The 20,042-nt window shown below is 53.4% G+C and overlaps 11 protein-coding genes across 11 annotated transcripts; 6 read left to right on the top strand and 5 right to left on the bottom strand.

Moving 5' to 3' along the window:
- Window positions 1-1,300: 1,300 nt before the first annotated feature.
- On the bottom strand, window positions 1,301-1,861 carry J4E88_010852 (uncharacterized protein; the record flags this gene model as incomplete). The annotated part of the gene is made up of 3 exons (XM_049404442.1): window positions 1,301-1,374; window positions 1,423-1,585; window positions 1,640-1,861. The coding sequence occupies 3 exons, from the start codon at window positions 1,859-1,861 to the stop codon at window positions 1,301-1,303; spliced, it is 459 nt and encodes a 152-aa protein (XP_049249803.1).
- Window positions 1,862-2,921: 1,060 nt separating this feature from the next.
- On the top strand, window positions 2,922-3,983 carry J4E88_010853 (uncharacterized protein; the record flags this gene model as incomplete). Its single annotated transcript, XM_049404443.1, has 1 exon — window positions 2,922-3,983. One exon carries the CDS (start codon window positions 2,922-2,924, stop codon window positions 3,981-3,983), a length of 1,062 nt encoding a protein of 353 aa, XP_049249804.1.
- Window positions 3,984-4,413: 430 nt separating this feature from the next.
- On the top strand, window positions 4,414-5,244 carry J4E88_010854 (uncharacterized protein; the record flags this gene model as incomplete). The annotated part of the gene is made up of 1 exon (XM_049404444.1): window positions 4,414-5,244. The coding sequence occupies one exon, from the start codon at window positions 4,414-4,416 to the stop codon at window positions 5,242-5,244; it is 831 nt and encodes a 276-aa protein (XP_049249805.1).
- Window positions 5,245-6,592: 1,348 nt separating this feature from the next.
- Window positions 6,593-7,846, top strand: J4E88_010855 (uncharacterized protein; the record flags this gene model as incomplete). Its single annotated transcript, XM_049404445.1, has 3 exons — window positions 6,593-6,944; window positions 6,991-7,203; window positions 7,254-7,846. 3 exons carry the CDS (start codon window positions 6,593-6,595, stop codon window positions 7,844-7,846), a joined length of 1,158 nt encoding a protein of 385 aa, XP_049249806.1.
- A 261-nt stretch (window positions 7,847-8,107) lies between these two features.
- J4E88_010856 (uncharacterized protein) lies at window positions 8,108-9,119 on the top strand (the record flags this gene model as incomplete). Its single annotated transcript, XM_049404446.1, has 2 exons — window positions 8,108-8,544; window positions 8,717-9,119. The coding sequence occupies 2 exons, from the start codon at window positions 8,108-8,110 to the stop codon at window positions 9,117-9,119; spliced, it is 840 nt and encodes a 279-aa protein (XP_049249807.1).
- A 1,497-nt stretch (window positions 9,120-10,616) lies between these two features.
- Window positions 10,617-11,257, bottom strand: J4E88_010857 (uncharacterized protein; the record flags this gene model as incomplete). The annotated part of the gene is made up of 2 exons (XM_049404447.1): window positions 10,617-11,036; window positions 11,168-11,257. 2 exons carry the CDS (start codon window positions 11,255-11,257, stop codon window positions 10,617-10,619), a joined length of 510 nt encoding a protein of 169 aa, XP_049249808.1.
- A 937-nt stretch (window positions 11,258-12,194) lies between these two features.
- Window positions 12,195-12,691, bottom strand: LSM7 (Sm-like protein lsm7; the record flags this gene model as incomplete). The annotated part of the gene is made up of 3 exons (XM_049404448.1): window positions 12,195-12,322; window positions 12,372-12,443; window positions 12,496-12,691. The coding sequence occupies 3 exons, from the start codon at window positions 12,689-12,691 to the stop codon at window positions 12,195-12,197; spliced, it is 396 nt and encodes a 131-aa protein (XP_049249809.1).
- An 857-nt stretch (window positions 12,692-13,548) lies between these two features.
- Window positions 13,549-15,516, top strand: J4E88_010859 (uncharacterized protein; the record flags this gene model as incomplete). Its single annotated transcript, XM_049404449.1, has 2 exons — window positions 13,549-14,227; window positions 14,282-15,516. The coding sequence occupies 2 exons, from the start codon at window positions 13,549-13,551 to the stop codon at window positions 15,514-15,516; spliced, it is 1,914 nt and encodes a 637-aa protein (XP_049249810.1).
- A 359-nt stretch (window positions 15,517-15,875) lies between these two features.
- On the bottom strand, window positions 15,876-17,225 carry J4E88_010860 (uncharacterized protein; the record flags this gene model as incomplete). Its single annotated transcript, XM_049404450.1, has 2 exons — window positions 15,876-17,079; window positions 17,140-17,225. 2 exons carry the CDS (start codon window positions 17,223-17,225, stop codon window positions 15,876-15,878), a joined length of 1,290 nt encoding a protein of 429 aa, XP_049249811.1.
- Window positions 17,226-17,549: 324 nt separating this feature from the next.
- J4E88_010861 (uncharacterized protein) lies at window positions 17,550-18,042 on the top strand (the record flags this gene model as incomplete). The annotated part of the gene is made up of 2 exons (XM_049404451.1): window positions 17,550-17,747; window positions 17,809-18,042. The coding sequence occupies 2 exons, from the start codon at window positions 17,550-17,552 to the stop codon at window positions 18,040-18,042; spliced, it is 432 nt and encodes a 143-aa protein (XP_049249812.1).
- Window positions 18,043-18,391: 349 nt separating this feature from the next.
- J4E88_010862 (uncharacterized protein) lies at window positions 18,392-18,698 on the bottom strand (the record flags this gene model as incomplete). Its single annotated transcript, XM_049404452.1, has 2 exons — window positions 18,392-18,591; window positions 18,641-18,698. 2 exons carry the CDS (start codon window positions 18,696-18,698, stop codon window positions 18,392-18,394), a joined length of 258 nt encoding a protein of 85 aa, XP_049249813.1.
- Between the last annotated feature and the right edge of the window lie 1,344 nt (window positions 18,699-20,042).

Raw genomic sequence — 20,042 nt, forward strand, 5'->3', positions numbered from 1 at the left:
CAGCACGTGGTCTCATCGTACTAGCCACTCCTCTCTGCGTATATAAATCCCCGCACTTCCACTTCTTCTCCTCACTACAGCTCTTGGAGTTCCTCTACCACTCGCGCTCAACCGCGCAAGAGGGATCTCGTTCTTTTCATGCCTCCTGCCTCCCATCCATGCGCTACTCGATGCGCCTTCTCCGTCCAGTAAGTCGGCATTGTCGCTACTGAGGTCCCGTTGGATTTCGAGCCTCCACACGTGTGCTGCGAGTAACTGCGGACAAAGCGACCGAGAGGTCGATGCATGGAGGGAGCCGTGTGCCACAAGTCTTACTTGCGGTAAAGACGGACATGGTCCATCGCACGGCGGGGAATACTGCAGCATGCGAGAGCTGGCTGCGAGCAATTTGCTCATATGGTAGGCGAAAGCCGATACCATCTTCTTTCTTCATACTGCACGGATGCGTGTCGATCCGCAGTCACTGAAGACAATTCTTTTCGTTGAGTCTTGGCTCTTGCAGCCAGTCTTGAAGAAGGGGATACACGAAGGATGGAGGGAGAGACAGGAGGTGTACATCCATGTAAGAGACTTCATATTGTGCCGTAAAACCTCAGCCGTTGAGACTTGCCATCGCATAGTTTATCCATCGATGGACTCTTCCCTTTTTGCCTTTATCCTGACCCTCTTTCAACTCTTCCTCATGCTTGATCTCATCCTTCTTCTTTTCAGCTTTACGTTGTTCCTCCAGTTTCACTTGCTTCTCCACTGCTCGAAGTCAGCGTAAAACTCTGTATCCCGGTCGGAAGGAGTGATCTACACTCTGCTTTGCTGTAAACGTTGGCTCCAACTCCTGCACTATCCATGATGATGACACTAGCAAGGTGCGTTGACGACCGTAGAAAGATAAGGTGTCTCTGGACACAAAGACTGTAGGCCAACGACGGCGTGCTATCGGGGATGCGGTGTAGATTTAAGTGTATGCGGTGATGATCGAAGGATTCGCTTCGATGCAGGTGACGAGGCTGAGCACTGCCTCCGCCATAAGACACAAGACAAACTAGCCGTAATCAGCAACGACAATGCGGAGACACATGCGCCGCTACATAATGAGCAACGAAAGTCAGCATAATGAAATGATACTTCATAGTCATATTATGATCTGTACTTCTATGCTAGACAATAACCATATAGTTCATTGCCTGTGATATCCACATCATCATCCTCATCGCAAGCCATCGCACAATGCGAAATGGCCACAACATATCTTCTACTGCATGAACTTCTCAACATCGGAGTAAGTTAAGCGCCCATTCGAAACCTATTTCTTGGAGGCGACTTTGGCGAGGTCGGCAAGGGCCTCGCGGCGCTTGAACTTGGCATCCTGGATTACGCCTGCGTGTGTCAGTATCGTTCCAATACGAGAGAACAAGTCCCACTTACTGGCATCGGCATCGCTACTGAAGTTGCCAGACCATGTGATGAAGGTCTTGCCCTCGTGTGCGCCGGAGGTGACGGGGTATACGCGGATGGTGGACACGACGGAGGAGTAAGAGAGCTCGGGCTTGGAAGTGATGACGGAGTATGTGATGAAGTGGTCGATAGACTACAATTACGAGTCAGTAGCTGCTCCTGTTGTTTGCACCAAAGCATCACTTACGGAGTGCTCCTCCTGCTTGACCTCAAGCTCGGCGCCGTCCTTGAAGGTCCACTTGACAATGTCGGTCTCCTCTGAGGTGCCCTTGACGAACTCGCTCTTGTCGAGCTTGGACCAGAACTTGCTGAAGTCCTGGAGCTTGATCAGGTGCCAGACATCGCTGAAAGACGCGTCGATGACGGCTGACTCGCTGACCGAGGTGGAGGTGGGGATGGATCCAGACATGTTGGTTTGGGTGGTACAATTGGGGTCTTCTTAATTGGTTATGGGGTTTACGGGTGATACAATGAAGATTGGTCGTCAGGGTCGTGGGCAGAAGAAGAAGTTTGGTGGGGCGCGCAGTTTGTTGCAGACTAATGGCGTCATAGCGAGCTGCACTTCGGAAAGCTGCAGCTACCCCTCCTCCGCATCGCGACTGCTTGATATCGCCACTAGGCGCACTCATCCTCATGTATCGTGACATCTGAGTGCATTTCTTGTCTCCAGTACCCTGGTATAAGAGATACACAAGACAGTAGCTCTTCGCTGGGCTCCCTCACACGACTGACAACCGTATATTTACCTAGGTGAGAATTACAAGACTTGTGCGGCTACAATACTCCAGACCACTCAAAGCGTCTCTCTCAGATCGCGCTGTATACTGCAATATGGTACAAAACTAGTCGAAGTTTCCTGGTTTCACGCATTGTATACACGGTCTTGTGACCACTCCCGACATTCTCTACAACCTCGAGCACCTCCGCGCATTTCCTTTCGAAATGTTTCCAACACTTTCTCTCTTTGCTTTTGCATGCGGGCAAGTGAGACCTCCGCCGGCGTTCATGACCTATCCCGAGAGCCCAGCGTACACCACCGTGCAATGCCTGTGGCCAATCACAGTCCTTCCGCCACAGCCACCGCCACATCGGAGGAAATCAAGCCCCGACCCGCCAGCCGTCTGGACGCGCAACGCCCGTTTGCCTACTCACCACCCTGCTAGGCGACACTCGAGGCACGCGGCCTGGAAGCCTATCGTCGATGGTCCCTCTGGTAACTTCTGTGGGCTTCTCTAGAATTCCCAAAATGATGGTTGATTGGTCTCTGCACGTAAATGGCGCGATTGGTAACCCGGGAGGCTGCCCACACGGGTGGCAAGTAAGTCAGAGGAAGGGTGCACATACGTACGTTCGCACGTGCGACCTGATGCCTGGAGCCGTTTACTTTGTATAAGACGCCGAAACAGGTAGGCTATGATGGTCAATCCAAACACCGCACTTCCTTCTACTTTACGACACAAGTCATCATCATGCCATCAGTCACATACATGAACAACTCCGCTCCCTTCTGGGACTTCGTCGCTGGCCTCGAGCAGCAAGGTTCGCAACACCCATTCTTTGCACAGAACCGTAACGACGGTACCGAGAACGATCGCGAGATACCACCCCAAGATGCCCAGGATCCCTTTGCACCGTTCAGATGGGGTCACTTCTTTGGTGGCGAAAGGGGCATGCCTCACCGTGGTGGGCCTCCTCATGGTCGCCCCGAACGTCGTCATGAGGGAGCTACCGGCGAGCCAAACCAGGACCGCAATGAACAGCCAGAAGCCGAAAAGGATGCTACGATGAACACCGAGTACGACAACGGTGAAGATCCATCGGGTAACTCTGGGTCTGATAACGACGCTCACAATGGTGGCCGACCACACGGTCGCTGGGGTGGAGGACGTCGAGGGCGCTGTGGCCAGGGCGGTCCTGGAGGCTCTGGCCCACATCATCACTCCCACCCCTACGGAGGCTCACCCCGTCATGGACCACATCATCGCGGCCATCGCGGAGGCTGGGGTCCATGGGCACGCGGAGGACCCTTCGGGGGCATGGGAGGCGGACCTTTCGGTGCCAGTGGTAACGCCTGGAACTCCTTCGACCCCTCCACCCTTGCCGCTCAGCTGTTCAACCAATTCACTGACAGCCACCCTTCCAACACCACCAACGCTACCAAGCCCACCGACGCCGACGACTACACACCCGACGCCGATATCTTTGACACCGAGTCTGCCTACGTCGTTCACGTCTCGCTGCCCGGCGCCAAGAAGGAAGATGTTGGTGTGAACTGGGATGCTGAGAAGAGCGAGCTCAGCATCGCTGGCGTGATATACCGCCCTGGTGACGAAGAGTTCTTGAAGACACTGGCCCTGAACGAGCGTAAGGTTGGAGCTTTCGAGAGGAAGATTCGCCTTGGGACGAGGGCCAACCCTGCCAGCGTTGATGCTGATGGCATTACAGCAAAGCTGGAGGACGGTGTGCTGAGAGTTGAGGTGCCGAAGCTGGACTCTGGGTACGTTGAGATTCGTAAGGTCGATATCGAGTAGGGCGGACGTTGTTATGATTATATAGAGGCAGACAGATGACGGGGCTATGGCATGTTATGGGTAGTTTTCTTTTGGATGTTTGGATTATTAGCATCGCTATGTAACAAAACGTTTCTATTATCACGTCCCATGGGTGTTTGCTCAGTTTCTTGCCGTTCTTTCTCTTTCCACGTGCTTGAGCCAGGTCATGGCAAACCATGTAGCTCAGTGGAAGATGAAATGACTTCCCCCACTAGCCTCTTTCGGCTTCACCACCCCGGGGAGCGCAACGTCAGTGAAAGGGTCGGTTCAAAACCAGCGCTCACCTCCGATAAATGGGCCCACTATCCAGGCCCAAGTTTGCGTCACATCAAACGCGTCTCGTTACCTGTAACTCTCAACTCTGACCCATACCACACCAGGAAGTTCAGTTACGGCCTTCTCCAAAGCCATGACTCCTTCTGCCGAGCTCACTCCCCCAATGGATCAACCCCGTCGGTTCCCGACAGTCGAAGACGAGACTCCCGCCGTTGACGCTAGTTCGATAGCAAAGACCATGTCGACCTCCGGATCATCTGCGGCTACAGAAGGGACAACCACCACATCTGATGTAGCAGCTGCCGAACTACCGCCTGTTGACATTGCCGACGTCGTTCTCTCATCGCTATCAGAGCACACGAAGCCTCAGCCCACGGACTCCGCTACCGAGAGCGCGGACGGAGAGAAGTCTCACCCCGGCTCTGCTGAGCGCGACGCTCAGATGAATACTTATTGCTCCATTCAATCTGGACGAGGCTACATGTACTTTCCACGTGCATCGCTGTCAGAGCACACGAAGCCTGAGCCCATGGGCACCGTTACCGAAAGCGCGGACGCAGAAAAGTCTCACCCCGGCTCTGCTCAGCGCGACACTCATCTGCCTGCACCAGTTTGCATTCGATCTGGACACTTGGAATACTACACCTCTTTCCCACGTACATCTCCAGAGCAAATTTCCTCGATCTTCCCAACCGAGCTTCCGCCGCGTCCTCCACAGAAGCAGTCCTTCTTAAAGCGGCTGCAAGGCTCATCTGCGCGCCCTACTCAGACCGACAAACAAGTGTCTCACGACCACACTTATCGAACGCCCGACATCGAGTTGGCTGCACCTGGTGAGGCCCCGCGCTCTCACGGTGTGAACCGGTCTCGAAGTCTGATGTTCTGGCTCCTGATTATGCTTGGCATCTGTTTGAGCAGTATCATCGGGATTGTCATTCACTGGGCTGTGACCCGTGAGGAGTAGACGTATGGATGCAGAAGGTGTCTGAGTTGGATGCGGGAATGAAGCACTGGGATTGGAGGAGCGGAAGCTATGAAGATGAATGGGGATACTTACGGACGTATGGCAAGGCATGCTTAGAGTCTAGCATCGTATGAACATGGATGTCTTGCGAGCGCTCAGGTTTTGGAAGCTACAGGTGCTTTATGCGCAGCTAAGGAGGTTGCGCGCAAGTATGCACTAAATACAAGAAGAAAATTGGACACTCTGGAGCCTGCATTATCTGGGAGTGGGCTACTTTGAACTTTTTCATCGTAATCTTGTCTCCAGATCTGTCTAGCTTTTCCCTTGTCTGAGGTGTATGTAGGCGGCAGGCGCTTCTGCGACTTATATAGAAAGCTTTCACTTGCGTGCTTCTTCTACAATCGGGTGCTGAGTGTGAGAGTCTCGCTACTTCTAGAGCCACAGCCCCCTCGTTACGGCTCAAATCGCTTCGTTGTTGACACTTCTCTTGGAACACGCTTCAACTTACTCCACTAGACATGGCAAACAACATTAATCCCGCGTACTATTTCACTCCTTTCCCAGCAGACCTCCCTCCACGTCCCAAAGCGAAGCGTAACATCATCGCTCGCGCAATCTCGTCAGTGTCCTCTCTATTCTCTTTCTGCCCGAAGAAGTGCGAGGAGCCAAAGATAGAAGAAGAGCTTGAGCGCTGTGGCTTTTCAGCCCAAGAAATTGCGGAATGCAAAGCAAGACAGGAACAATGGGATGATCAGTGGCGAGGGTAATGGTGAGAGCGACGATGTCAACGCGTGGCTAACGACTGCGACGGCCATACGGAGATGATGTTTGCTAGTTATAAAATGAATATTTCCGGTACGCCGAAATTGGTGAAAAGCTTGAAGGTCTGACGGTCACCGTGATGTCCAATGCTGACAGTGAGCTTATCGATACCGGCGCTACATGACTCGCGCGAGCTATGGCTTCCACAACATCAGCTCGAAGTCCACGAACATAACTTCGCTTCGAGAGCCATTGTGTTCTCAACTTGTGACCATCCGCATATATCCAATAGAGAGATGATCGCCAGGCACCGGCCGTAAAACACGATAGATTGCACCGCAAATCCGCGAACTTGGGTTCGGCCTGACAGGCACGCCGAGCATTGGCATGCAGTCGCCTCTGGGCATCGTCACTCGAGTGGACAAAACCCATGTGGACCTTCCTGTTTGCGCAAAGAGCGGAGCTAGTATGGACCGTGGAACTACCATGGCTGGTCTCTTATCGCGAGAAGTCAGCACTATAAAGCAGAGCTGGTGAGTCGGACATGTCAATTGTACCTGCGTAGCCTCAGCCAACTAACGCGACCATGCAGCTCATCTCTCGCGTAGCCGCAGCCACGGCTGTCCTCGCCAGCAGCGTTTCTGCTGTAAACTTCACGGGCGATGTCGTGAATGGCGTCCCGGTCATCAGCGGTCTCGACCTCGCTGACGTGCCTCCGCAAACCGTGTCCAAGTACTACATGCGAGCTGGCGAGCTCAATGGCGGACATCCCGTGCATATTCCCATTATGGTTGCGCGCGGAACCCCAGAAAGTCTGCACACGGGCAAGAAGCTGTCGCTTTCAGCCTCGATTCACGGCGACGAGTTGAACCCGGTTCGCGTGGTTCAGCGCATGTTCGAGCAGCTCCAAGACCAAGTCGCGACGCTCAATGGCACGGGTATGTACCGTGCATCTCCGTAAAGATCACTACTAAAGTTCTCTAGTCATTGGTATTCCGACGGTCAACCCCATGGGTATCTACCTCAACCAGCGAAACTACTTCACGTCTGGCGCCAGTGGTTCTCTCACGAACGTCAACCGCATCTTCCCAGGTGTCTCGGCTATGGAAGGAGGCAGTGGTCCTGATATCTTGGCGTACAACATCTGGAACCAGATCTGGGCCAACACGTCAAACGTTGACGTTGGTATTGACCTGCGTAAGCTCACTTCGTCCAACGCTCAGAAAAACTCAGCTAACATGATTTAGACACCCCTAGTTCCGGCGGAGAGACCTCGCTGTGGTGCTACTCCGACTTCCGCCTCCCCTACGTCGAGCGCCTCGCCAAACTCCTGCAACCCGATACCCTCAAGATCGATCCTGGTGAGCCAGGATCCATTGAAACAACCTTCGTCGATTACGGCATTCCCTCGCTCACGGTAGAAATGGGACAAGCAAAGGTCTGGAACAACAGCCTGATCGACCGCGTAGTCGACTACGTAAACCGCGTCATGGTCGACCTCAAGATGACGGGCACAAACGAGACCGTGGAGCCGGATCTCAGCAACACATACATGATCACCACTTTCCACGACACATGGTCGCAGTACGGAGGCTTCGTCGAGAGGCTTGTACAGGTCGATGAGCCAGTCACCAAGGGCCAGCCCATTGCCCATATCCGCAACCCCTTCGGCGATATCATCGAGACGCTTCTTTCACCGGAGACTGGACGTATGTTCCAGAGCCCGCGTGATCCTAGCATCGAGCCTGGTGGCAGTGTAGGACAGATTGCTTACAACAGCACGGATCCGGAGTGTGCTGACGGATGCATCCTGTCTGGTCCTCAGGGCAGCAGGAGATAGTTTAATGTTTATGTAGCATCATAGTAACACGTTTACTGCACCATCTTGCTCGAGCATTTATTTCGTTGGCAAGGTCAAACAAGTCTTCTAGTTTCTTCACACAGGAAGGTGCACGTGCGATCCTCGAGAGGCATTGACCAACAGCGGATGTCGTACAAACAAAAGACTCACACCTTCCTTAGATTTCTCCCGATGCCTGGATGACTTCTTAGATACACCTCTGCATACTCTTCACTCGCATGCGAGCCAACAATCGTCACAATGTCTGCCATTCCTACTGCGACGCTTACTCGCGTCGGAGCGAATTCGTACTACATTCCATCACGCTTGACGTCGATACCCCCACGGTCCCGCGAATGTGTCTTTGGTAACGAGCTTGACTTTAACGATGGACCTATTCCAATCACGTTGTTTGTTCTTGAGAACGTGATGGATGCGTCAGAACGCAAACTATTCTCCACCAGTGAGTCCTGGCTCAAAACAGACGATGTATTCAATAAGAATTTCCTGAAACACGTCTACTTCTTGGTTTCCGCAAACACGAAACTTTACCTAGACACTTTGGCCATCAGCGTACCGGAAGACTGGAAAAACCAAAGCGTCCACGCCGTGGTGGTGAACTCGAATAGAGACCTATCTAGCTTCCGCGGTGGACCATATTTTGCCTCCAACGTTGGCATTCGGCAGGCATGGCGCCTGTTTGACGACACGCACGAAGCTTTTCAGTTTCCGGTAGTGCCTGATGAGCATAGAGAGCATACGTGGGTACTTATTAATCTCAGCAACATGGGGCTTCTTCCGCACGGTCATCTGCTGATAGCCCATTTTCAGATATAACATCCCTGGAACAGCTGCGATTCCAGTCCCCAGTCGTTGCTACTACGAAAAGCCCTCCGATACCAAGCCTCTATCTGGTATGAGAATAGCTATCAAGGACAATATCGACCTGGAAGGTGTGCGGACAAGTGCCGGCAGTCGTGCTTACCAAGCTCTTCATGCAGAGCAAGCACGCAGCGCTGCATGTGTTACAAAGCTTTTGGAGGCGGGAGCAGTTATTGTGGGGAAAACAAAGACAGTCCAATTCGCCTCTGGAGAGAATGCGCGGGATTGGATTGACTACTCTGCACCGTTTAATCCTAGGGGCGATGGCTATCAAGAACCCAGTGGTAGTAGCACTGGAAGCGCTACAGCAGCATCGGCTTACGACTGGATAGATGCCACTTTAGGCACTGATAGTAAGCTCAGTTCTTGGTCGAACATTCTGTCGGACTAATATATCCGTAGCATTTGGAAGCGTAGTAGGCCCCGCAGCCGATCACGGCTTGTTTGGACTTCGCCTATCCTTAGGTGGCATATCGACGGAGGGGATTGTACCAGTGTCGAAGTAAGTATGAGGGGTCATTTCCACCTGTAAAGAGACTGACGCACAAACAGAGAACTTGATACTGTCGGCTTCTTTACGCGCAGCATCCAGATGGCCACCACGATATCCCGAACGTTGGGTCCCCACGAGACCACCAAGAAAACGCGCGCGGCCAAAATTGAGCTACTGTACCCCACTGATATCTTCTCGGGATGCCACAACAAGTATCTATCCCATACGGGGCGTTTCATACGTCACATGGAGGACTTCCTGCAGGTCAAGCGGAAGAAACTCGATGTAGATGGCCTCTTCAGGCGGCAAAGCATCGCTGGTGGGACTTCACTGAAGAATTATCTTGATACTGTGAGCGTCCCCGTTCCTATCTTACCGAACATTTGCTGATGTTCACAGCAGACTGTTGCTCATATTCAGCTATATGACTGCTACCAAAACTGCCAAAAATTTGTGCGAGACTACGAGAAAGAGTTCCATGAGAAGGCATTTGCTGATCCTTATATTCAATATAAATGGTATGATACTGTGTCCAAGAGAGGATAACACTAGACTAATCGCGCTTTAAGGTCTCTTGGCAAGGACCTTACGGTGGAGCAATATGAGCAAGCCGTCAAGGAGCGTGACACTTTCAGGGACTGGATACGTACTGCAATACTACCGCAGCCATCCGATGAACAGAGTCTGGATAAGATACTCATCTTCCCGAGTGGAGATACTGAACTTATGTATCGACATGAATATCATAAGTAAGCGAGCAGGTGGTGAGAGAAGCTAAACAATGCTGATCCCGCGCATGAGATCACTCGAAGAAGGCGCAATCAAGAAGCAAGGTTTTGGTTACAAGCCAAGCCATATGCCTGTCCTTGCGGGCTTACCGTTTTTCACCCTTCCCTGTGAGCCACGATCTATGGAAGCGTTCTCGAGCGCTTTACTCACATGTTGCAGATGGCCAGTATCCGTACAAATCATCAGTCACGGGCAATGTAGAGTACATTCCAGGTGCCATTGGCCTAGTTAGCCCACAAGGTATGTTCATTGATGACTTTGTTCGATGAAATGGTCTGGTAACATTATCCAGGGACTGAAACTGCCATGCTTGAACTGTTTCAAGAGTTTTTCGAAAAGACTCCTGAGTTGTGTGGTACGGTGTTGACGGGGTCGACTGCATTCCCTCATGGGATATGAAGCCTGTGTTTAGTGAATACAACAAGCCCTTGCTCACATCATAAGGGGAGTTGACGGTCATATAGTTGGTCGTTTATTTCATTACTTCCATCTAACCTCGGGCTATTGTAGCATCCAAGGCAACTTTTACAATTCAGCAGAGACTGATCGATACAGCCATGCTACAAGTGACACACTCATACAATCATCCTTTGAAAAGAAATGTACCTAAGCAGATGAAGGCTCCCTCTCCTCAGCAGGAGGCCCACCAACATTACCCCTCTGACCAGTAGGCACATCATCAAGATTCCTCTGAGCAGCATGTGCAGGATCATCCTTCAATTCCCTGATATCACCACCAGTTGTCTGGTCCTTGACGCCGCTAGCCAGGCCGGCCAGGCCCTGGCCCTTGCTGGAACCATCGTGGAGTTCTTGCGATGTTTGGCCTTGGACTGGCTGGCCGAGACCAGTGTGAACGTCACCTGAAGTGGCGCCTTGGAGGGTGTCGGAGGCTTGGTGGTACATCTTTTGGTTGTTTAGGTCGGGGTTGGGCTGGAAGGTCTTGGACGCTGGCGCGGTGCCGGCGGGGAGCGTTTGTGCGTTGAACTCGGGGACGGCGTCGTTGCCGACGAGCTTTCCGGGTTGGTGCTAGGTTTGTTAGTTGGGTTCGACAGAAACGTGTTTTGGAGCTCGGTAGTGTTGACGGGGGCTCCAATGAGTTCAGAAGACTATCAAGCAAGATTGTGTGACAAGATTGAGAAAGGTCTGCATGTACTTACACCACCTTTCATGAGGGGCTCACTGGGCGCGACGTGTCCAGCGAATTGGCGACCGTCGCTGACAGCATCGGGGTTCTGGTTCTGGCTCATGTTTGTAATATGTATTTGATATGAATCGCGAGCTTTGAAATGTAATGTAGTGGATGGGTAAATGTAAAGGTTGTTGGGTAGGAAGATGAGTGTCGTGTGCTATGTGAAGTAAACTTTCAACATGGGCTTTCTATAATCCCATATGATAGCGTCACCACCTTTGACATCAACTCGACGTCATGCCGACTTGCGCTAGTTAAGCCATCTGTGGTAATGGGCTCTGCTGAGAAGAGCGGGTACCTGACGTCGGCAATTTGATCCGGTGTCCTGTTATTCGATCAGACTTTGCTTGGTGATCGCCGATGACCAAAGGTTGAGTGTGACGAGGGGTTGTGTTGAGTGAAAGGAGCAGTGTCGGAACAGCATTCCGAACATTCCGACGTTGCGATCAAGCGACACACACTTAGCACCATGACGTTGCCGGAATCGAAACAAACTCTTGGCTGCAGTAAAAATCGTGTGAGCAATCAGATCTAGAGGCGTTTGCGACAAGAACAAATTCGCTGTTGGTGATAGAAGCCATGCAGTTAACGCCTATCGTGACAATTGACATAATCTGCTTGGTAGGGTCAGCCGCAAGTACGCCAAAGTCAGTGAGTCTTCTGTAGTGAGCCTGCTAATCAATGAACCAAAATGACAGTTGCAGCTGCGCCTCTGAAGCAGATTACTGAACTTAGACATCCAAATGATGTTTTTGACCAGACTTCATAACTTTTGTGTATTGCTTGGCCGTTGGCTTCAAGAGCATGCTAGCTCTGACAAGCTGTAATATTGTAGACACCACTTGTGTGTCGAAGTTGCACTTTGCATCTGCCTCGTGGGTATCGTACTGGGTATCACTGCCCGTCCAACGTCCCTGATCCTCGCCGCTGCTCTGCCCAGAGCCGGTCGCCCCAGGCCTGGAGCAAGAAGTAAACACCTCTTACTTATGTCTCGATCATTCCTCCTCCTGTATGAACGGGTTCGGGATTTCTTCGCTTCCGTCGACGGGCGAGATGACGACCAGAAGAGTACCGCGCGCGACAATCAGGCCAAGCTTGCGATACCGGATGTTGCCGTCCTCGTCTGGATACTGTCAGATAGGTCGATATGAGCGCGAAGGTCAGACACATACCAGTCAGGGCTTCTTTAACCTCATCCAGGACAAGGTTCATGAGCTGGTCGTAGCCTTTGAGCGTGCCAATGACTGCAATAGGTTAGCCCCCAGCGCTCCTTCCCAATTGTCCAGCCTTGCATACCTTCTCGTCCGCCACTGAACTTGACAGTGATCTGCTTGTCCATGTACTTGCTCAGGTCAAGAATGTTCTCTTTCTTCGGGCGCTCAGTCTGTCCGCCCGCACCGCCCGCTTGTGCACCGCCACGACCGCCACCGCGTCCCCCGCGGTCGCCGCCCCGACCTCCGCCTCGACCCCGGAATGCGCCTCGCTCAGACATGGTAGTAGCGTGGAGAGGGAGAGACGCGTTTTGGATGTTGAAGCTTGTGGTGACGTGCAGCAGCCGCGCCCAGTAAGAGATGGTGGTCTGTGCCGCTCCGGGAAAGGCTCCTCCCACCCCACATCCCGGTCACGTGCGTGGCTTTGGTGTCAGGCGACGCAGGGGTGGAAACATGATTTCCGCCATGCTTCCAGACCTCCGCCGTGCTGTGGCGCTTGCATCGTAGCAGCTAGATTCACCCAGGACGCGTGGGCCTGCGGCATTTTTCGTCATCCCTCCAGACGACGACGACGCCAGCCCGGGGTGCTCGGTGCCGGCCTCTTCTTCAGACGGCACCTCACACACTTCTGCCACAGGCTTGCGGGCGTGTGCAAATAGGCTGTCGTGAGTGTCCGCCCGTGGCAGGGCGCTCAGTGGCTGTCGTGGTCGGGTCGGCAGAATCTGAATCATCAGCGATGCGCATTCATTGCAGGTCGGCGCCGGGGCCGCTGCTAGCTGCAGACGCGTATTGATTGGGTGGGAGGCGTACGCTGCAAAGCTCTTTCTTATTTCCGGTGCGCTGCGTGCCTTCCCTTGTCCGCCCCTCTGCCTTCCGTTCGGAGCACTTCAGCCACCGAGCAGCCGTTTGGCTTTCCACCCGCGCCCTCGCATCTCTCGCTGCGATTCTCTCTGCGTGATGTATCTTGTCCTGTAATTCGGGCCTTCGCGACTAGACGCGAGCGCCTGCAGTGTGCTGAGCTGTGAGCTGTCCACTTCCTCGCCTAGCGTCCTCCGCTCCACCCTCGAATCTCTGCCATCCGTCCACTCCGCCCTCGCAGCACTCATCAACCTGGTATCCCTCCCACCCAAGCCAAGGTATGGCCACCGCCGACTCGCACGCTGCGGCTGAGCGCACCATGTCGTCGCATCCGCCGCAACACCATGCGCCGCCGCTGCCCGCCGACCTCAAGCGCAAACGCAGTCCTTCGCATGAGATGCACCTGGCTGCGGCCGCGCCTGTCCCCAAAGCCGCTAAGACCCACAACCACCTCCAGATCAACTACCTCGCACGACACCTCGAGAAGGACCTGCCGCTGATAACGAACGATGACACCCTACCCAACATCCTCTCAGTCCTCAGCGACTACCAGGGCGTGCTCGATCGCCATGAGAGCATGGCCTGCAACCTGGGCGCAAGACCATTAGGACCCATCCTGATCAAGCGATTCGAGCGGCTGTTCGACGGACCACCGCGCGTGCTCAAGAGTCACGGAAAGGATGGGACCACTGTGACTTGGCTGGACGTGGTCGAGTTTGCGCGCAACAAGCCGGAGCAGTTCCAGCTGGATCAGATGAGCGAAGGCGTGCGCGTCTGCCAGTTCTACACGAAGCAGTGCCGGGTCCAGATCTCAGAGGAGGATTTCGTCTTGATATCATCTGGCATCCCGCAAAAGATGATTCCACCCCAGCCCATCATCGAAGACGAGGAGAAGGAGCTGGGCACAATGGAGATACTGGAGAAGAATCTCAGTCAGATATGTTCACTTGCCGATCAGGGTGAGTCTGACCGACTAACACTAATCAACATTGACATTGGCTAACATCGCGCAGTCGCTGCCCGCACTCGGCAGCTCAACCACAGACTGAAGGGCCGCAAGCAGGCCATCCTCGATCGACGAGCGACCGCGAGCCCAGCTCCTACCATTCCCCGGCCCACAAGCCCTTCGAATGTCGCCCTTATGAATGGTGGCAGCTCGAGCGCCCCGAGCTCAGGGTACGGCCAGGCGCACGGCCAACCGCACACCCAGACTTCTCAGACATCGCCTGGCGGCGGTGGTTTTGTCGCTGTCAATGCGCGCCAACACCATGAAGCCAACGGCCACGGTCACAGCCACGGTCATAGCCGCGGCCATGGCACTTCATCCTCCACCCGGCATGAATTGCTAGCCAAGTTCCACACAACAAATGGCCGGAGTTCGTCCTCGCAGCCGCCCAATAGCACAGCCGATGTGCGAAGGCCGTCCGTAGGCAGCCATACCAACTCTCACCCCTCCACCCCGGCAGCGATTCCCACAAGGGCTGTTCCCAAGCCCGCAGATGGGCCTCAGGGTTCCCTGCAACACATCGCAAGACCATCGCAACCCCTCAACGAGTCTGAGCTGCATTCCATGATGAACTCGCCCGTGCCGATACCAAACACTCCATCCAACCTACTTCCTGCCTCAAGTCAACGCGCCAGTCAGCAACCCGAAAAGGACGATGGGGGCCCTTTCAAGGTCGAGATGGTACACAGGATGGAAGGATTGGCCAAGGGTGAACGCATAATACCACCGTGTGATCGCTGCCGGAGGTTACACATGGATTGTCTGAAGAATCTCACAGCATGTGTTGGCTGTACGAAGAAACATGCCAAATGCTCGTGGAAAGAGGTCAAAGAAGGAGAGTTGCGTGGCGGATACACGTACCCCCCTGGCACCACCAGCAATGGCCAGAGTGAGACTAGTGACCACGAGAGTGGCGACCGCGCGAGCACGGCGAGTCCCGCTGCAATGATGAGTCCTTCGCATCATGGGCTTACGCCATCACACTTGCCGCACGGTAACGGTCAGCACACTCCGCAGCATCAGCAAGTCCATCATCCGTCAGACCAGCATTCGCAACCACCCCCACAGCAGCGCGATGGTTCACACGATGCAAGGGTACCATCGGGCCGCAATACCCCCCACGAGCGGGAGCGGGAAAGGAATGTAGAGACGCAGCTCCAAGAAGCTGCACAGTCTAGCCTTGCACATGCCAATGCTCGGCTGGGTGGGTCTGAAGGCAAAGGTCCCACCATGGTCGCCTGAGTTCTGTTGCCACCTTCGTAGGCTTGTCATGCCAGTCTCTGACCTTCTGTCACATTATACACCTGTCAGAAGTTTTTCCAACTGAGCGTACGAATTGGTTTCTCGTTTGCATTTCTTTGTATATTTGTTGCATGATACCATATTCGCTCTTACTTTGGTTTCGAGGCTTAGGCAGCAGGTTCTCCTCTTCTTCATACTTCATTTTGCGATTTCTCGTGAACGATCAATTTACAATACAATCACTACAACTGAAGCTGTCTCTGTCCACGAGACATCAACATCAGTGACATCGTGATGATGAGAAGCTCGAGCGGAACAGTACTGTGAGCTATCTGTGATGTACGTGTGCAAGGGTTTCATTACTTCTTCCTTGCTATCCAGAAAGAAGGACGATATGTAGACTGCAGCATACTGCGCTTGTTGGAAATATACCCCGTTTCAATCGTCCCATGCTCTTGCTTCTCCATCACAAAACCAAAGTGCTCGACCAGTGCCACCACCTCCTCGTTTGTGAGTTCTACTGAACCTGGATCGCCAATTCCTGCATCAACATCGGCTCTTCTCCTTTCATCCTCCGCTGCCTCATCTTCACCATCGTCTCTCCGTGGTGGCGCATGCCACAGCAGAGGACCAAGGTTGATCCAGAGACCACCAGACTTTAAACAGTTGTGAACAGCCTCGATGTAGCGGATAATGTTCGGTGCAGTGTCGATGAAGAAAACGGTCGCTACCGCATCGAATTCGCCCGCGTAATCCTCTCGGCCATACACGACGCAAAAATCGCCCGTTGACATACTCATTCGTTCACTTGCCGGCACTTTCGAACTTCCCTCCTTCGCCAGCTCGGTCGCTGGATGTACATCCGGCACTGTGACCGCTCTCAGTTGGTCTTCCCGAGAGACATGATTCGAGCTATTCAGCGCCCAAGGAGCAATCTTGAACTGTCCAGCTCCTTTAGTCTCGTTCAGAACCAACGCGCTTGCCATGAGCATATGGTACGAGATCTCGTTTCCCTCCACGCTAAATCCAGCACTGCAGATATCGAAGACCAAGCGTCCCAGTCCAACACCCGGGACCAAGACTTTGAGATTCCCGCGATCTGGATCTGAAGCTGGTCCAGTGCGTGACGCGAACTCTTGCTCCAGCGCCGCTACAACAGGATCGAAGCACTTGGTCCTCTCCACTGCCCCTTCTTCACTCCACTCTCTCCAGAACTGGTTGACGCAACTTCGCGCTTTTTCCGCGTCGCCTTGACTGGTCTTTGCTCCTAGCTCGTCCATGACGATGTTGAAGATCTTGTACTCGTCGTGTGCATACTTCTCGGGAACTATCGAAGCGACCCATTCACTATCCAGGGTCGGTGCTAAGAAGGCTTTGAAACCTGCGGTGAAGATTGCCTCGGCGAGTTCGGCATTACTGTCAATTAAGTCGTCTACTTGGGAGAGCGTTGATAGGATAGAGAAGGGTGGCCGGGATAGCAGTGTCCAGTGGGCTTGTGGGAGGGAGTAGAAGGCGCGTCGGCGGAGGTGTGTTCCGTTGTAGTGAGCGAGGCGGCGGTATGAGCTGTGACAATATCAGTACTTCTGCTTTTGGCTTGTGTTGGTGAGGCACGTGGGTGTGTACCGGAAGGAGTCTAGAACTGAGATTATGAGCTTTTGTTCCTCTGGGTCGTTGGAGGGGTCGTAGGGCTCTTGCATCTCCGGTTCCATGTTTTATGAGGCAAATTAATGTTGCATCACCTCTTGCTCAATCCTATAGCTCTTTCTTCCGCTTCGGCGCGTTTGCGCAATGGTCTTGTCTCCAGTATGGAAGTGGTGTGCTGCGAGTGATATAAAGGAAAACTCGGAGTCTTGACTATGTCGTGATTCCAGAGTTGGACAGCTGACCGTAGCGTTGTGCGATACAACTGAGATTGTTCTCACGCAGGGACCTTGTCGCGGGGACAATCTCGCGGGTGAGGTTCGCGATGTTGCCCCACCTGCCTCCGGCCATCATCGCAACTTCCCTTTCCACACTTCTTGTCAACACCCGCAATGGCTGCTTCGACCACGGATACCAACGCGTCGCGCGCGCCTATAGAAGTCTCGTTCCCGCTCCCAAGAGCGCCGCACACGAACATCCACCTTCAGCTCACCAACAATGGCCCAAACCTACTGCTCTTCCTCACCACCGCGACTCCCGAATCCGCGTCCTCTGCACCCCTCGGCTCTTTTGTCTACGCGATGCCAAATGTAAGTCACCACATATCCTACCCTCATCCTCCCAAGTGTATATGCTAACGCGTGTTCGCAGAGAGCCAAACCTGTCGAAACCCTCAGCACCCCCCTCTACACACACGGCGGAACGCTAGACTTCGCGACTCGGTTGTCCAAGGTCCTCGCACGCAAGACGGGAAAGCCGGTGTATGTGGGCAACTCTTCGAGCTTCGCGAGTGCGGGTATGGGAGGGACAGTCGAGGAAGAGATGGAGGGTTTCAGGAGGGTGGTTGAGGTTGTCATGGGGCTGCTGAAGACAGATAAAGAGTAGGCAGGGCTAGCATGGTCTGAAGTGGTTCTATACATGGCCGCATGAATTTGCTGAATACACGAATTGTAGGGCTTTAGTTGGCTCTCTTCCGTTGAACTCGTGGAAGAAGGCCTACTAAAGCTCTACAATTCGTGTACTCGGCAGACTCATACATGGCCACTTTGAAACCGGGGCTGGCAAGGAAAGGAAACCAGAGGGTCATCACGACCAGATGCAGGTGAATAAGATGGTGTTGATGGTATCATTTAGTGGTAAAGCTGCACGATCAGGGTCGCGAGTCTAGGCTTAATGCCTCCCTCCTCTTCGATCCGCCCATAGGCGTCAAGGCCTCTATCAAGATTTGATCTGCTTACTCCTGGCCGAGCCTCTCCTTAGCGCTCTGCTTGGCCTCATCAGAGGTGTTGGGGTTGTTCAGGGTAGCCTTGAGGCCACCGGCGACGTTGTTGGGGTTCTTGTCACCACCGGAGGAGGAGACAGCGTTGGCGTCACCACCGTTCTCGATGTCCTGGAGCACCTCCTTGGAGTGCTGCTTGGACTCGTCGGAAGTGTCTGGAGTATGTCAGTCTTGCACTTTGGAAAGAGGAAGTGGAATACGCACTGGGGTTGTTGAGGTTGGCCTTGTGGCCTCCGACGACGTTTCCTGGGTTGGCAGACATGTTGATGGTTGTGGGGAAGGGTTTGTGGTGGTTGATTGGAAGTGTGTTGTGGAAGTTGTGAAGATGGCTGAATTGGTGAGTTGAATGATGAATATGAAAGGGCGAATCTAGGTGTTCTTATACACATCCAGCTGCCTCGACGTAGCGTGTGTCCTATGCCCCCCAAGGACGCAATGCGAGGTATCGTACGATCGCCTTCATGTCATGGTGTTTGCTACGTCAACGATCGGGGTTCTGCATGCTTGGATAGGTCTGAGGTTAGCAGATCTCTCGTCTCACTGCGTTACCCGCTGCCGCGCAGGCTGGAAAGTCTAGGCTCCAGGCACGCTGTCGCTGTCACTAGCCATTTGCGTTAAGTGAAGAGGTCATAGTTAAAGGGGTCGTTCAGGAACTCCTCTCGATCCGTCATAGTCCAGGGCGAACAGTCCATAGGTGTGGCTACCAAGTGGACCGGAACATGGGGAAGTTTCAGGCACACAGCCATCTACATCATGGTCAATAGCAAATGCCATCTCTCTAGTTCCTGGAGACCCCACTCACTAGGCGATCGATCTTAGATCTAACATGCAGGTTCCCGATTAGTGTGCAGAGGTATGGCGACATAGGCACGGGAAGAGCATCTAGATGTACTAGTCGAAACTTTACTGCAACGCTCCGAACCTCGCAATGCACTTTGGACAAAGAAGCGATGTGACTGAATAGCATGGTTGACGTCATTGACGCGTGCATGTGACCTGGCGTCAACGCGAACGCGATGCTAGCGCGACTGCTGCATGCAATCTCGCGTCCAGACCGCTCAACCATCGCGATCAACATCTCCTCTGGCGTCTGGTATGCTCACCGTTCCTACAAAAATCTCTTGACTCACAGCGGCATGTTACTGCAAGCGCAGTATTGCTTTTGCTCGTCCGTCATCGTGTTCGTCATGCCACAGCTCTGACCAGCATCTGTGCGTCCAGGCTGACACTTCATCGCACACCGACTAGCTGCGGCTTAGCCGTGACACCTCGATTCGCGAAATGCGGGCAACCGGAACGCGTCTAGGGGAAGATGGAATTCCGTTTACTGATCGGGTGAACAGAGACAGTTCTACTTGGCAACGTCACGTGCGTGCGTCGTTCTCATTCTCACGACTTCGCAATAGCCTTTCAACAGGCCTCCTCTCGCAGAATGGTTTGAGGCAACTTCCCGAATTGTCTGTTGTATCGCTAATGGAATGATCTTGGCCCCACCGATGGTTTGCCTTCTCAGTCAAGCCGCACGAGACCCCGATACAGAGCCTTACACGTGTAAGCTTGGAAGCATTGTGCCGTTACTCCACATCTCTCTCGGTCCCAAGACAGT

This window comes from Alternaria novae-zelandiae, assembly GCF_023758075.1.
Source record: "Alternaria novae-zelandiae strain BMP 2774 chromosome Unknown scaffold_42, whole genome shotgun sequence".
Classification (NCBI taxonomy): domain Eukaryota; kingdom Fungi; phylum Ascomycota; class Dothideomycetes; order Pleosporales; family Pleosporaceae; genus Alternaria; species Alternaria novae-zelandiae.